The sequence below is a fragment of the Porites lutea genome, chromosome 2 (assembly GCF_958299795.1).
Source record: "Porites lutea chromosome 2, jaPorLute2.1, whole genome shotgun sequence".
NCBI classification, from domain to species: Eukaryota; Metazoa; Cnidaria; class Anthozoa; order Scleractinia; family Poritidae; genus Porites; species Porites lutea.
In genome coordinates, this window is record NC_133202.1 from 9273063 (window position 1) to 9286725 (window position 13663).

A 13663-nucleotide genomic window follows, 5' to 3' on the forward strand; every position below is an offset into this window, starting at 1 on the left:
TGCTAAAGGCATTGTCTTAAATGAATCTGCAATTATTAGAAAATGTTAAAAAAATTTCAAATTTTTGTCTTGTCAAGAATATCGCCCTTTTCATTTTCGCTTAATTTCAAAATTTCAGAAAGAGGGTATAAATGGTATGTGGATTGTTTGCGGAAAATATATGTAAAAGTATACTGAATGTATGTTATGAAAATTGTCTACCGAAGGTATACAGAATTGTGACCTCGCGTATACAATTTCACCTACCCTAGAGTGCTATGCATTCGTTAGCGTCTCTCGCTGCTTAGCCCTATAATATCGTGCATGACTCACAGGAAGGGATTCGATCAAATTTTCTGAATCATTCTCTGTATCCATATTTTGAACCAATAATCGGCTGTGGCCAATAACGCGGTTGAAAAGTTTACCTGTGTTACTTTTAGTCTGCATTTAGCGAGATAGAGCAATTCCAATCGCAACCTCTGATAAAAGATTTTTGCAACCTTTTCAGAGTCATCAACATGCCAACAATCAAAATGCATAAACTAAATTCAAAATCGAGGATGTTGTCGAGTACGAGAGGGGGCATCAGTCGGAAACGAAAGCTTTCAAAAGGGGAAATCACTCAAAATTTGGAACAAAAGTGATATAAGATTAATGGGACACTGGTGATTCTCTTAGATTTTGTTCATTTTTATTTTACGATAAACATTTTGTTTGCAAGCCGGCGTGTTTGAAGTCTTATTTGCATTTTTGAAGATTTGGCAGTCCCCAAAGCACTAGAAGTTGGATTTTTGAGGCTCTAAAATTCAGAACTTTCCCTGAGGGCATCCGCCCTCAGTAGATGAAGGAGTGAATGATTCCTCGACGGCATTGACCAATGAATGAATGCATGCATCAATAATCATGAAATAACTGATTGAAAACTACATATAAAAAACACACACATACATATACCGTAAAATTCCGAAAATAATCCCCGGGGCTTATATTTTTCAAAGGCCCTTTTTGAGGGGCTTATTTTTTGAGGGGCTTTTATTTGAAGGGGCTTATCTACGGAGGGAAATTTGCGTTTCGAAATCGATTGGGCTAGCCTTATAGTTGGAAGCAAATTTACCGTTTTTGCTTTGTTTTACTTTGTATTTGAGGGTAATTTTCCATGTACAAGCCCCTGGGGGGCTTATATTTGGAGGGGCGATTTAACGGAGGGTTTTTTGCGTTCCCGGTTGGGGGGCTTATATTTGGAGGGGCTTATTTTCGGAATTTTACGGTATATATATTTTTGCCAGGGTATTCACTGATGGTTTATTTCCCTTGTTTCATTAATTTCGTCTCTTAGACATTACATTTAGGGGCTGGGAAAGTGTGGTTATTTCGCCAGCATCCACATGGTCCCTTCACACAGCGAGAATTGGCGCCAATACACCTGTTGAGCCTGGTGTCATCAAAATATTTCTCGTCTTTGATTCTGTTAGCCACTCTACCAGTAACCTAGAGAAAATGATACAATAAGATAACAACTGACTATGATGGTATTGGTGATGATGCATGAGGATATATTATGGAAATCATTACAAGTGTTATAATGTTAATGCCGGAATATTTTCTTATAGAGTGAGTTTTCTATGGTACACACGCTTAAGGACGTATTCGGTAGAAGCGAAGTAAAACCAAGCGTGTCTCCAGTGATAATGTCGCTTTTCGCGTCAAATTTTTGAGAAAACTGAGCATACATTTTGATGTGCGTTTTGATTATATGAAATAAAAAATTGTGGTTTCCTTACGTTTTGAAAAGATTTAAGAGTTTGAAGAAGCGTTTTTGATATCATTCCCACATCAAAACATTCGAATGACGTCATTATGAAGTGTGTGCGAGCACAAAACCGACTGAAAACCGATGAGGAGAAGGTTACGAACGGGCAACTAGCGCATACGTCGTTGACTAGTACGCCGGGATAACCTTATAATATGGTAACTCTTGATTTCTTCCTTTGGTGACCGTATTAACAGAGATTAAGATACCATATGTCACCAGAATGGACCCCTTTTTGATAAGTTACCTCAGACACGTGCTTGATGTTGGTTGGTGTCCAACGTCTTCCTTTTTTGTCGTTACGGAAATCATCCCAGTAGCCACACCCTCCAGCGCAATAATCCTAGGAATGTAAACAATGTTATGAAAAAGTATTAACATACTGAATCTCATTTATCATATACTTTTAGACAATGACTGGATATGAGTAAGCGCGCGATCTGATTGGCTACCCTATTGTAAGGCGAATTAGCAACTACTGAAGTGAATATCGGCGACCAATATTTGCTGAGCCCGAGGCGAATAACTGTTTCATTTCACTTAATTTTTTTTGGCACATATCATTCAATCATTTCTGAGTGACAACATTATAAAGTTAAGTTAGTCTTGTAACGTTTTCAATTATATTGTGAGAAAACAATAACACATATTCAGTTGTTTTCCTTATAACAGGAAGAAGTATGTAGAGACATTTGGATAGTATCCACCTCGAGGGCTGTAAAAACAGCCACCGTCGGTTTTCCGGCTTACCTGCTCCCAAACAAATCCTCTGCCATCACACCAGTTGTCGTAACTTCCGTGAGCGTTCTTGCCCACGTAAACACTGGGACTCTTAGCAGTGTTGCGTCTTGTATACCAGCCATCGTGTTGGAACCAGGTTACGCTGTCTTGCTTCCATGCACCAGAACCGTCCTTGATGAAGTTGATGGTGATGTGTTCCCAGTCGTTGTCGTGCGCTCCGGAAGAACCGGTGCAAGGGTTTTGTCTGCCATACCAAAACCACCAGACAAGCTGAAAAAATTCAGACATTATCATTATTATAAGAAGATGTCTACGGTATGATGTCAGCGGTACTAAGCTTGATCGCGGGCACGGATTGGAGCGTACTACAGGAGACAGAAATGAGTGCGAACCAGATTCGAAAGAGTTAACAATCATAATATTTATAGTTAATAACGTGGAGCTATTTGCAAATCAACATTGATAAGTTCATATTAAGATGGAAACAGGGGTTTCCATGAATCAAGAGCCATTTCAATCTTTGTACTCGGTCTCTTGGGGAGGAGAATAAAACGAGCAAGCAATAGTTTTTATTCTTAAAATAGTTAAAAACGGCTAGAACAGGAAAACTCACTTTGCGATATTTATCAGCACAATCAACAACATCGTAGTAGATAGGAGCTTTAGAATTGAAGTCTTTGCATTTTCCATCGTTGGAGTCTTTAGCCTCGTCAGGCCAGCAGTGCTTTGCTCTTGCACCTCCATCGAAACGCAAATATGGAATGTGGGCTCTCGCAAAATTGCGGTCATCAACTGAAATTTTTAAAGAAATACATAAATCTCTTTCAGCCAATAGACGACTTCTACTAGCAGACCACGTGGCTCCTATCTGTCCTAAATCAAGTAGGGCAGTCAAAATGGAGAGACTGCAGCCTTGATTCTAGACAGTACTTGTTCGACGTTTTAGCTTATGAGACTTAATACAGAAAAAAATGTATTTTCTTTAGATTCGTTTGGTTGGTTGGTTAGTCGGCTGGTTTAGAGACTGTTGTGTTGGTCGGTTTGTTCGTTTGTTCATTCGTTTGCTTGTTTCATGAGTGGTTGGTTGGGTCAGTTGGTTTTGTGGCTGGTTGGTGAAGTTGGTTGCTTGCAGTGTATTGATTATTATGATTTTATTCAAACTGAGATCTTATATAAACGGTGATTTCATAGTAAAATATAAATAAATGAATTCTAAAGCCATTCTTACCTGCATAAGCGCTCATAAACACAGCAGGCATCAGTATTAGGATAACACCCGACAACGCCATTTCCTTGAGCAAGAAAATATGAATTTACAAAAACAAGGCTTTGATGCTAGTTATTTTTATGCCAAAAGCTCTTATTCAGGGAGTCAAGGAACTCATATTGCAAAATAAACTCACATTTTAATAAAAAAATGAACCGTAAAAAAATCATATTGGAAAAAAACAATATATGTATAATCGTATATTTGTATAAACATCAATCACTACAATTAAGTCAATGCCTTTTCACTAAAAACAGAAATGTTATATAAACGATTATTTGTAGGCTATGGTTTAGCCTGCGAGAGCATCCGGTGTTTTCGGCTTTAGTTTCACCCGCCGAGAAAAACCGTCTGCGAAACCGAAACGAGAGGAAAATTTCCGTGACGTCAGCCGTTAGTGACCAATCACAATTTACCTCGCCTATTCGAAGAAGTAACGCGCGAGTTTTTGCGTGGATCTTGCGCCAACGCGTCGGAAAGTATGGCGGAAGGTGCGTTGAGGAAAGAATAGGAAGTTTTCTGGTTAGAAAGACTCAACAAGCATCAAAAGGAAGCCTTGCGATGTTTTTGTGAATCTTCCAACTGGTTTCGGAAAGTCTGTAGTATTTCAGGCTTTGTCTATTGTGTATTCTTATGTGGAACCATCAAACTGGAGGCGAAAAAACCGGATGCTCTCGCAGGCTATAGCTTGTGTACAGCTGCTCTTTTTCTAGCCTGGGAAACACAGATGTATTTTTTCCTCAGAACGAGGCGTTTACGGATCGTGGGACTGATTGACGAAATAAGCACCAAGAGGATTAATATTGAAGAAAAGATTAGGGGAAATTTTTTATCTATTGGCCTACGGAGTCAATGATTTATCACACCTTGTTGTTTTGATCATATTCGAAACGATAAATGTCCTAATGACAGTAGACGCATCATGACGTTTGTTGCTTCTGTTCCTTTCTGGTTCCTCGCAGGAAAAAAGTATGCTTGGAGAACTCTTCGATAGTTTTTCGTGTATCGCTTTAGATATTTTTTAGTATCCTTTATCTTTGAAAGCTAGGACATCCGTGGTTGCTTCTTGGCTCAGACAGAACTTTGATCAGATTGAAAGCATTGTATATTTGTTCTTATATTTCTTTAAATATATGTTCTTTTCAAGGTTTTAATTTCCATAGTTTTTTATAAGATAAGTCGAGGCTTCGTAGGTCAATTTACTACTCTAAATATTTATTTCACGCTGGGTCCGGGGTTTACTGTATGTTTGAGATCATTGTTTTGTGACGATACTTGTAGGAATTTGAATTATTTACGAGCGATTGTCAGAGATTTCTGAATCAGTCAAGCATGTGTCTGTACAATCGATTCACCACCTTTTACGAAATGTAATTAAGCTAATGATGTTATTTTCCTTTCAGTGTTGGGATTAATTATGTCCACATTTTGTTATGTCAAGAACTACCGTATTTTTTAGAGGGAAAACAAAGACCCACATCACATATACAACTTAGGAAGCCGTTGCTTCACAAAGAAGTCAGCTTTCAACGTCGCAGGAAACTTCGTTATAGTTGTGAAATTCAGGTTCCAAATCGTATCTGGTAAATCTCGCCAAAATCCAAGACACGCCAGCGCGCGAGGTCGCGATGAGTCACTCGAGCTGCATTCTATGACATTTGATCTGATTGGTGAACATCAAAACAAAAGGTTTTACGTCACGGAAATCATTTTGTCGCTCATGTTCGCAGAAGTTATTTTTCGGAGGGAAAGAAGCGACGACCGGAAATACGTCTGCGGTTCGCAGGCTAGCTGTGGTTATGTTCGTGAAAAAGAATAACCAAGCTGGTAGAAAGCTCCGCGAACAGGTACAGGAGCAGAAAATGCCTTTAGATGATGTGGAACTGAGAAGCATAAAGTAAATAATCAAGTTACTATTCTTAAAAAGGATAAACTACTAAATCAAAAAGTAACAGAAAAAAAAAAAGAATTATGAGCATTTTTACTTACAATGTTCACTTTTTAGGAAACTTACGTTTCGTTCAAATTTCTGGCTATCTTCTTACTGCTCCTTCTGTTACTCGGGTACTATAACCTACTTGCAGATGTTGAGCTTTTATGCGATCTGCTAAATGTATATTTTAAAAACTCCAAAAAAACGTAACGTGATTGGTTGACATTTGACCAATGGGATTCACCTTACTTCACCTGCTAGAGATTTGAAGGGCTGAACTGGGGTGGAATGTTTAATGAGGCAAAGACGTCAAATCATGACAAATTCCTGTACCTGTTTTCTTTGTGCTGTTTTTCTTGATGTGAAAAATAAGGAAAAAGACAGCCAAAAATAAAGAAATGTACTAACATTTTTTTCTTATAAATTGCTGAAACTTTGATTGAAAAATAATTTATCATTTCACGTGGATATGGAAATAATCGATATGCTTAAAATTCCAAGGAATTTGGGCTGCAGACACGATAACAAGAATAGAATCGAATACATTATTAGAGAGTGTAGGTAAGTGTCGTGGGTCGTCGGTAGTGGGCTGTGGGTAGAGGTCGTGGGTCGTGGGTTTGGGTAAATATCGTGGTTAAAAAAAAAATTCGCAAAAGAAGAAAAATTGAAATTGGCATGAAGGTGGTTCCTTCCGTAAGCTAAGAGACCTAAAACTATAAAACTTCTTTAAAAAAGACTTCTATCCAAAAACATGAAGTAGCTCAAGATTGTCCTCTATCCCCACCCCCCTCAATTCCCCTCCCTTTTCCCACGATGATTCCATTCCATCGTGTTAAAAAATCTCCGCTGATCATTAGAATTGTAGATCGAATAAAGATTAATTATAGTAAGCAGCTATTTCCATTCAGCGAGTCAGAGCTGTCCCATACTTTCTGCAAATTGCACGTTTCGACGTATTTTACTTCTGTTTCGTTTATTTTTGCGGCGATCGCTCAGGTGTGGATAAATCTTCATCGGCAACATGTCTTTTGTACAGTGATTTTGTGAAAGGGGACCCAGGTCTAGTCCCACGTGGCTAAGGAAATATCAGGAAGAGGACGAAGAAGAAGTCATGAAAAGGGCAATCAAGAAGTCGGAGATTTTCGTTTCATAAATATTTTACAACTTTTTTGTATTTATTTTTTCATTTTCTTTACTTTTTCATTTTTTTCTATACCTTTTTTTACCCACGACATTTACCCGCACCCACTACCCACGACATTTAGCTACACTCCGTCTAATTATTTGGAGTTACAGTGCTCGGTAAGGAAACTATCACGAGAAATTTTGCTCAAGCCTTCCTTTATCCAATTCCATAGGTTAAAAAGAGATACCATTAGAAATTTGGAAGGATACTAATTTCGTCTGCTTCACTGGAAGAACGAGCGCTCTGAACCCTGTAAATTTGCTCGGTAAAAAGTTTTTAAATAAATTATTACCCTATATAGATTCGATTCAATTACAGGGTTCCTGCAAAGCGTGTCTTTTATGATTTATATTTTGAAGTATATGCCCGAATCAATATTTTCCAAGCTTTTGCTCTTCTCGCTCTGCGATGAAATGGATAAGCGTTTGGTTTCCTTTTGCTCTGCCTTCCACCTTAGAGAAATACATCTTATAGTGACTTCTTACATACTTCAAAGAACTTGTAAAATATTGAAATATTCATTGTATACTTTACTATCTCCAAGATAATTACCAATAAATGAGATTTGCCTTACTTTGACTGCTAGAACTTTGGAGGGCTGAAATTGGGTGGAAAGTTCACTGAGGCAAAGGCGTCAAATGCTGACAAATCCCTTAGCCTTAATGCAGCTTAATGTTGCATGGTTTATTTTGTTGCTTACCTGCGAAATACTTATTTTGCCCTGTTATTTTTCTTGATGTAAAAAGGAGAACGAAATGCAACTAAAAGTTATACTTTAGTTAATTGAATACATTATTAGACGGCAGCAAGTGTATGTCCGAATCAATAGTTTGAATATAGCGGCTTCTTGCAATTTTGTTTATTATCTGTCCAAAAAATATTTCGCAATAAAATGAATCAAGATAAAATTATCCATATATATGGGGATATTTTTGAACATGTCTTTTTTGCTTTTTTTTTGTGTATCCAAGCGCTACAACGCAGTTAGAGCCATTTTTTGATATTGGGAAGCGGATATTAAGACTAAAAATTTCAAGCTAAGGGCCATTTGCAACTTCTCTAAAAGACCTCAGCCATTTTTATATGGGAGCTTTCATGGCTCCTCCAAAAAATGATTTTCCTTTCTGTAAGGTATCCCTGACCTCAGTCTTCAGCAAGAAAAAACAAACTTTACTCTTCAATTCGAAGTTCCATGTTTTACGACGATTTTTTAAATTCATCAGTAAACGCCCCACGAAGCTTTTCCTTTACAGTGTGAAAATAAGACTTATTTATCGAGTGCTTGCTCGTGTTACCGGTTCTTTATGCTGGTTATAGATCTAGACTACAATCAATTTCATGTGCTAAATTCGTATTGAAGTTTATTACTCGAACATTTATCTGTAAGGGAATTGAATTTTTTTTCATGAAACTTTTCATAAATTTTCTCGCCTGAAAACTGTTTTTAGATGAAATTAAAGAATTGATTTTCTTGAACAGACAGCCACCCTTCGAAGTCACTAAGTCACCTTGAATCTCGGTAATGAATTATTTCGGCGAAGTAAAATAGTGACCGATAAACTGCTCGGTTCGACGAGAAATTTTGCTCAAGCCTTCCATTCTCCAGTTTCATAAGTTAAAAAGAGATTAGAATGAATATGTACTACAAAACTAAAAAACATGTTTGTAATTAACCCTTAAATTCATTTCAAGCCTGGGTTTCGTTTATTTCTGGTTCTTTTTCTTGCTCCGAAAAGTCTTTCTCCGGGTACTCCGGTTTTCCCTCTCCTCAAAAACCAACACCTAATTCCAAATTCAAATTTGATTTGGATTGCACGGGCACATTTAAACGAGTTCTTAAGAACTCTTTTGTGTTCCGTAGTTAAACAAATTATAAAACTAAAACACTCATTATTTGAACGACAAACTCCTGACGCCCATTTTACCCGGTTCCCCTCTTTTCATTAGTGCTCCGTTTTACGGGTATTTGAAGCTACTTCAAAGTTGCATGGAAAAGCCACGCACTATTACCGTCTGTGGCGATTTTTGCTTCTTCTGTAGTCAGTAGGATACAAACTAGTGTAGCGACTGTGTGCGATTAGGGCTTTCTTAAGGTACAAGTAAATTAAAAGTTTAAAACGACATTTAGCAGTGATATTTCTACAGAGTGGATTCAGAATGAAATCATTAAATTTCTAAATTAGAATTGTAATGGATGATAAACTCGATGTTTTAGTTATACCGAGTCCGGAAGCGAAAGTTTTAGATTTTCTCTAGTTCGAGCAAGGATAATTTGGCTGTTCCTTGAGTAACTATCTATACCTTCGATTCGTATGACACATCGAGGTCTTGGATAAAAATTTGTTAGTGTTTTTTTTGTTTGCCACTCTGAGTAAAACTGGAGTCAAAATCACATTGTACAATCCGTATTTTCATGGACAAATTCATGCTACGTTCCTCCATTTTTAAATATTTCTTTGTATGAACATTAGGCGGAATCGGCCCCAAGACGGTTATTCAAGGTTAAGATTATGAAACCAATGAAGTAAGTCAGTAAATATTTTCTGATAAATATATATATTTGCACATGAGAACTGGTATCACCTTTGGTTTATGCAAGGCAATTACTATGTTCTTTTGACATTTTAGCAGGGGGAAAATTGAAGTTGCCATAAAGTAATGTTCCGAGCGTATGACAGAAATTAATGGTAGATACAGGTATCGTATTATATTGCCTTTAAGTTACAAAAGAGTGAAATACAGTCACCATCAGTTTTTGTCTGTTCTGCTGACGGTAACAGAAGACAATCGAATCTAAGAGATGGAGACGAAAAAGGTAAGAAAACTGTCTTTAAAATGATTTATAATCTATCCCTATTTATATTCAGTTTCTGTTTGGTTTTTAAGGAAAAGATGCTAACAATTTTGAACAAGCTGATTGCGCAACGCTAATGAAAATCTTGATCACCATTAATGGAAAATTAATGTTTTTTTAATGTACAATTCAACTCGTTGTTCCTATCGCAGGCTGTGTGAAAGTTGTAAAATTTAACAATAATTTGTTCTCTGCTGCCCAATGCCTCATTTTCTAAATTTTTGGAAGACTTTTCTCCACAATTGATTGCCCGGTTTAGACTCGGCTGCCAGGAAAAAAGCCACAAAGCAAAAGACTTGGGTTCATCCGCACTAGGGATTTGTGTTCAAAAAGTTGTGGTCAGTGTGTGGTTTGCAAGATCGGACACCAATTTGAATTCCTATCAAAGCCTCAGGAAGCCTGGCAATCTTCAAAGACGCCGTCGTCTTGCCTCAATAGTTTTGAACGTCTTTCTCTGTTTCTGTCATTTTGTAAATCGGCTACATCCTTCAGCCAGTATTTAGGAGCCAAAAAATTGGTGCATAATGATTTTAAAATGCGTGAGTCTAAACCACCCTTTATAAATCAACAATGCGCGATGCAGAGTATGTCCGCGGCTACACGAGCCGGCATTTACATCAACGCATTGATGAACACCATCACTCGCCAATCGGGAGGCATTTAAAGAATGTCCACGGCCCGCTGAAAAAACCATAGGCGACTTGAGTAGCAACTTTTTCGTGCTCAAGAAGTGCAGGAAAATTAGATTGCCTGATTTACGAAATGCTGTTTATTGAGGAGAAGAAACTAAGCCTAAACACACAATCAGACTCCATCCGGGCAAAACTGTTTGTTTAACATGTTTTCACTTTTTTCATTTACACGTGCAAACATTGTTACTTTTGTTTTTTATTTTGTCACTTTAAACCGTAAGTCAGTTTTTAGTTTTATCTTTGTCACATTTTTAAGTATTTAACACAATTTAACTTGATTCGTCTAAGACAGTATTAACAAGAATAAAAAAACCTTCATTTGCTCGATTTTAAATGCGATTGTAGCCTGCGAAACGCAGACGTATCTGTGGTCGTCGCTTCTCTCCCTCCGAAAAATAACGTCTGCGAACATGAGCGACAAAACGATTTCCCTGACGTAAAACCTTTTGTTTTGACGTTCGCCAGTCAGATCAAAGGATAGAGTGCAGCTCGAGTGACTCATCGCGACGTCGCGCGCCGGCGTGTCTTGGATTCTGATGAGAATTCATACGATTTGGAACGTGAATTTCACAACTATAACGAGGTTTCCTGCGACGTTGAATGCTGACTTCTTTGTGAAGCAACGACTTCCTAAGGTATGTATGTGATGAAGGTCTTTGTTTTCGCTTTATAAAAAACGTCAGTACGTGACATAACAAAATCTGGACAAAATAATCCCTACAGTGAAAGGAAAATAACATAGCTTAATAAAATCTCGCTCAGACCCGCGATTTATTTCAATTTAACCAGCGCCGACAAAAGGTGGTGAATTGATTGTACAGACACATGCTTGACTGATTCAGAGTCTGACAATCGCTCGTAAATATTTCAGAATCCTACAAGTATCTCCACAAAGCAATTATCTGAAATATTATAAACCTGGGCCGGACCCAGCGTGAAATAAATATTTACAGCGGTGAATTGATCATAGTCAAGATGACATTTCAGCTTCGACGCTTCGACTCATCTTATAAAAAACTATGGAAATTAAATCCTAGAAAAGAACATATATTTAAAGAAATATAAGAACAAATACAAAATGCTTTCGATCTGATCAAAGTTCTGTCTGAACCAAGAAGCAATCAAGCATTGGAAATCAATTACCACATGTCCTAGCTTTCAAAGATAAAGGATACTAAAAAATATCTAAAGCGGCACCTGACATACTATCGAAGAGTTCTCCAAAGCGTACTTTCCTGCGAGGAACCAGAAAGGAACTTACAGAAGCAACAAACGGCATGATGCGTCTACTGTCATTAGGACATTTATCGTTTCGAATATGATCAAAACGACAAGGAGTGATAACTCAGTGACTCCGTAGGCAAATAGATGAAAAAATGTCCCCTATTATTTTATTTAATATGAATCCTCTTGGTGTTTATTTCATCAATCAGTCCCACGATCCGTAAACGTGTCGTTCTGAGGAAAAAACGACGTCTGTGGTTCCCAGTGTAGAAAAAGGGCTACTGTACATGTACACATGTTATAGCCTGCGAGAACATCCGGTTTTTCCCTCTCTAGTTTGATGGTTTCACATAAGAATACACAATAGACAAAGCCAGGGCTCCTGACAAAGCCTGAAATACTACAGACTTTTCAAAACCAGTTGGAAGATTCACGAAAACATCGCTCTTTCATTCAACGACAAGCCGCAAGGCTTCCTCTTGATGCTAATTGAGTCTTTCGAACTCGAAAACTTCCCATTCTTTCCTGTGCATCTTCCACCACATTTTTCCACGCGTTTGCGGGAGATCCACGCTACTTCTTCGAATATGCAAGGTGAATTGTGATTGGTTTCTAACAGCTGACGTCACGGAAATTTATTCTCTGCTCGGTTTCGCAGACAGTTTTTCTCGGCGAGTGAAACTAAAGCCGAAACTGAACCGGATGCTCTCGCAGACAAAATTTAGGGTTTGAACGGCAGCTTTTTTTTCCCAGGTTTTTTAGACAAGAAGCTATGTATAGCGCAATATATTCTAAAAGTTGTTCTTAAGTGGAGGTGTGTTCGCGTTTCATAATTTTTAATTAAATGGTAAAGGCAAATTTTGTCATGGTTTATATTAGAGAAAAATTTTAACAAATGACGTCCTTCAAATGCGACAAAAGTTCTTAAACTCTCTGTGCATGCGCTATTCAATTTGCGATTTTCACTGGTTGCACTCCATTCGCCACTTTAGTGACGATAAGGGGACTGGTGCCGAAATGCGTCCCGCGATTGTTGCCGGGATCGTTTCGTTCCTTCACTGACCCATTATTTCTCTCGTCATCACCCAAGGCAGGTCCAAAAATATTTCTGCTATTCGACACAAATATTTGAATAAAGAATAATGTGGGTTAATTGTCTTTCTCTTGTATTTATGGAAATATACAAAGTTTGTTTTACTCTGGTCCCCGTAACATTGACTGTATTTAAATAGAGATGAATTCGCTAAGGCTTATACAAAGATCGAGAAGGTAAAACCCAACATCTATTACTGAACAAGAGTTTTTGCAAACGAATAGTGGAAGGAGGAGATGGAAACTTGCTTGCCTCATCAAAGGCCTACCAGATGTTGGTTTTTTGGTTTCTAAGAGGCTTGATCCGGAGTTAGGCGTACCATGCCTCGAACTAACTGAAAACGAAGTCAGAAACCTTGATACTTAATCAGATATGCAGTCACCTACACAGTGAAACATTCTCCAAATCCGGAAAAGAAAGAACCTCAGGAAAAGAGGTTTGAATGCAATGGTTTTCTGGAAGAATGGGTGACTCACGTAACTGGAGAATTCCAGCACATTCGAAATAGTATTGTTGAGGGCCGTGGCGACGAGTCTCAGTTGATTGCTGACGTCATAACGTGCACGAATGACAACTTAAAAAGAACCGCTCGTGATCTGGTCAAGATCAAAGATTACAAGCTAAAAGCGAAATACTTCCAAGTTTGTGACCTTCAGGGATTCTTCCTAAAGAAAGGAGGTTTTAAAGTGAATGATGTTCCCGCTATCAAGCAACTTGTTTGTAGAGAAAGTTGTGAAGGAAGCGGCCATGACCAAGAGCCCACAACAGAAGAAGTTCTTAATGCTTTAATTGAACCCGATGATTAAGGAATTCATTGAAAGGGCATGATCTCGAGCTCAAGAAGTTAAGGACCTAAATTCTCCTTTAAACAAGTTGATATT

At 37.9% G+C, this 13663-nt stretch overlaps 2 protein-coding genes across 3 annotated transcripts in view; one reads left to right on the forward strand and one right to left on the reverse strand.

Annotated features, from left to right (window-relative positions):
• Positions 1–1252: 1252 nt before the first annotated feature.
• Positions 1253–5913, reverse strand: LOC140926595 (uncharacterized). Of its 2 annotated transcripts, none has more exons than XM_073376318.1 (6): positions 5815–5913; positions 3762–3825; positions 3147–3325; positions 2543–2803; positions 2040–2135; positions 1253–1470 (listed from the first exon to the last, which is right to left on the reverse strand). In XM_073376318.1, exons 2-6 carry the CDS (start codon positions 3820–3822, stop codon positions 1315–1317), a joined length of 753 nt encoding a protein of 250 aa, XP_073232419.1. In that variant the 5' UTR covers positions 3823–3825; positions 5815–5913; the 3' UTR covers positions 1253–1314. The 2 variants fall into 2 exon arrangements, with proteins under 2 accessions (XP_073232419.1, XP_073232420.1); XM_073376319.1 differs by having other exon boundaries at positions 5790–5893.
• Positions 5914–9603: 3690 nt separating this feature from the next.
• LOC140925594 (matrilysin-like) overlaps positions 9604–13663 on the forward strand; it is an 11780-nt gene continuing 7720 nt past the window's right edge. Inside the window, exon 1 of the mRNA XM_073375513.1 lies at positions 9604–9734. Coding sequence (XP_073231614.1) covers positions 9720–9734 — 15 coding nt within the window. The 5' untranslated portion in view covers positions 9604–9719. The remainder of the gene's footprint in view (positions 9735–13663) is intronic.

What these genes read in the sequence shown, in the direction of transcription:
- LOC140926595 (XM_073376318.1), bottom strand. Translation starts at nt 3,822, where the DNA reads ATGGCGTTGTCGGGTGTTATCCTAATACTGATGCCTGCTGTGTTTATG. An exon ending in GTTTATGAGCGCTTATGCAG is followed by an intron (nt 3,326 to 3,761) that starts GTAAGAATGGCT and finishes TAAAAATTTCAG; the next exon opens with TTGATGACCGCAATTTTGCG. An exon ending in GTGCTGATAAATATCGCAAA is followed by an intron (nt 2,804 to 3,146) that starts GTGAGTTTTCCT and finishes GAATTTTTTCAG; the next exon opens with CTTGTCTGGTGGTTTTGGTA.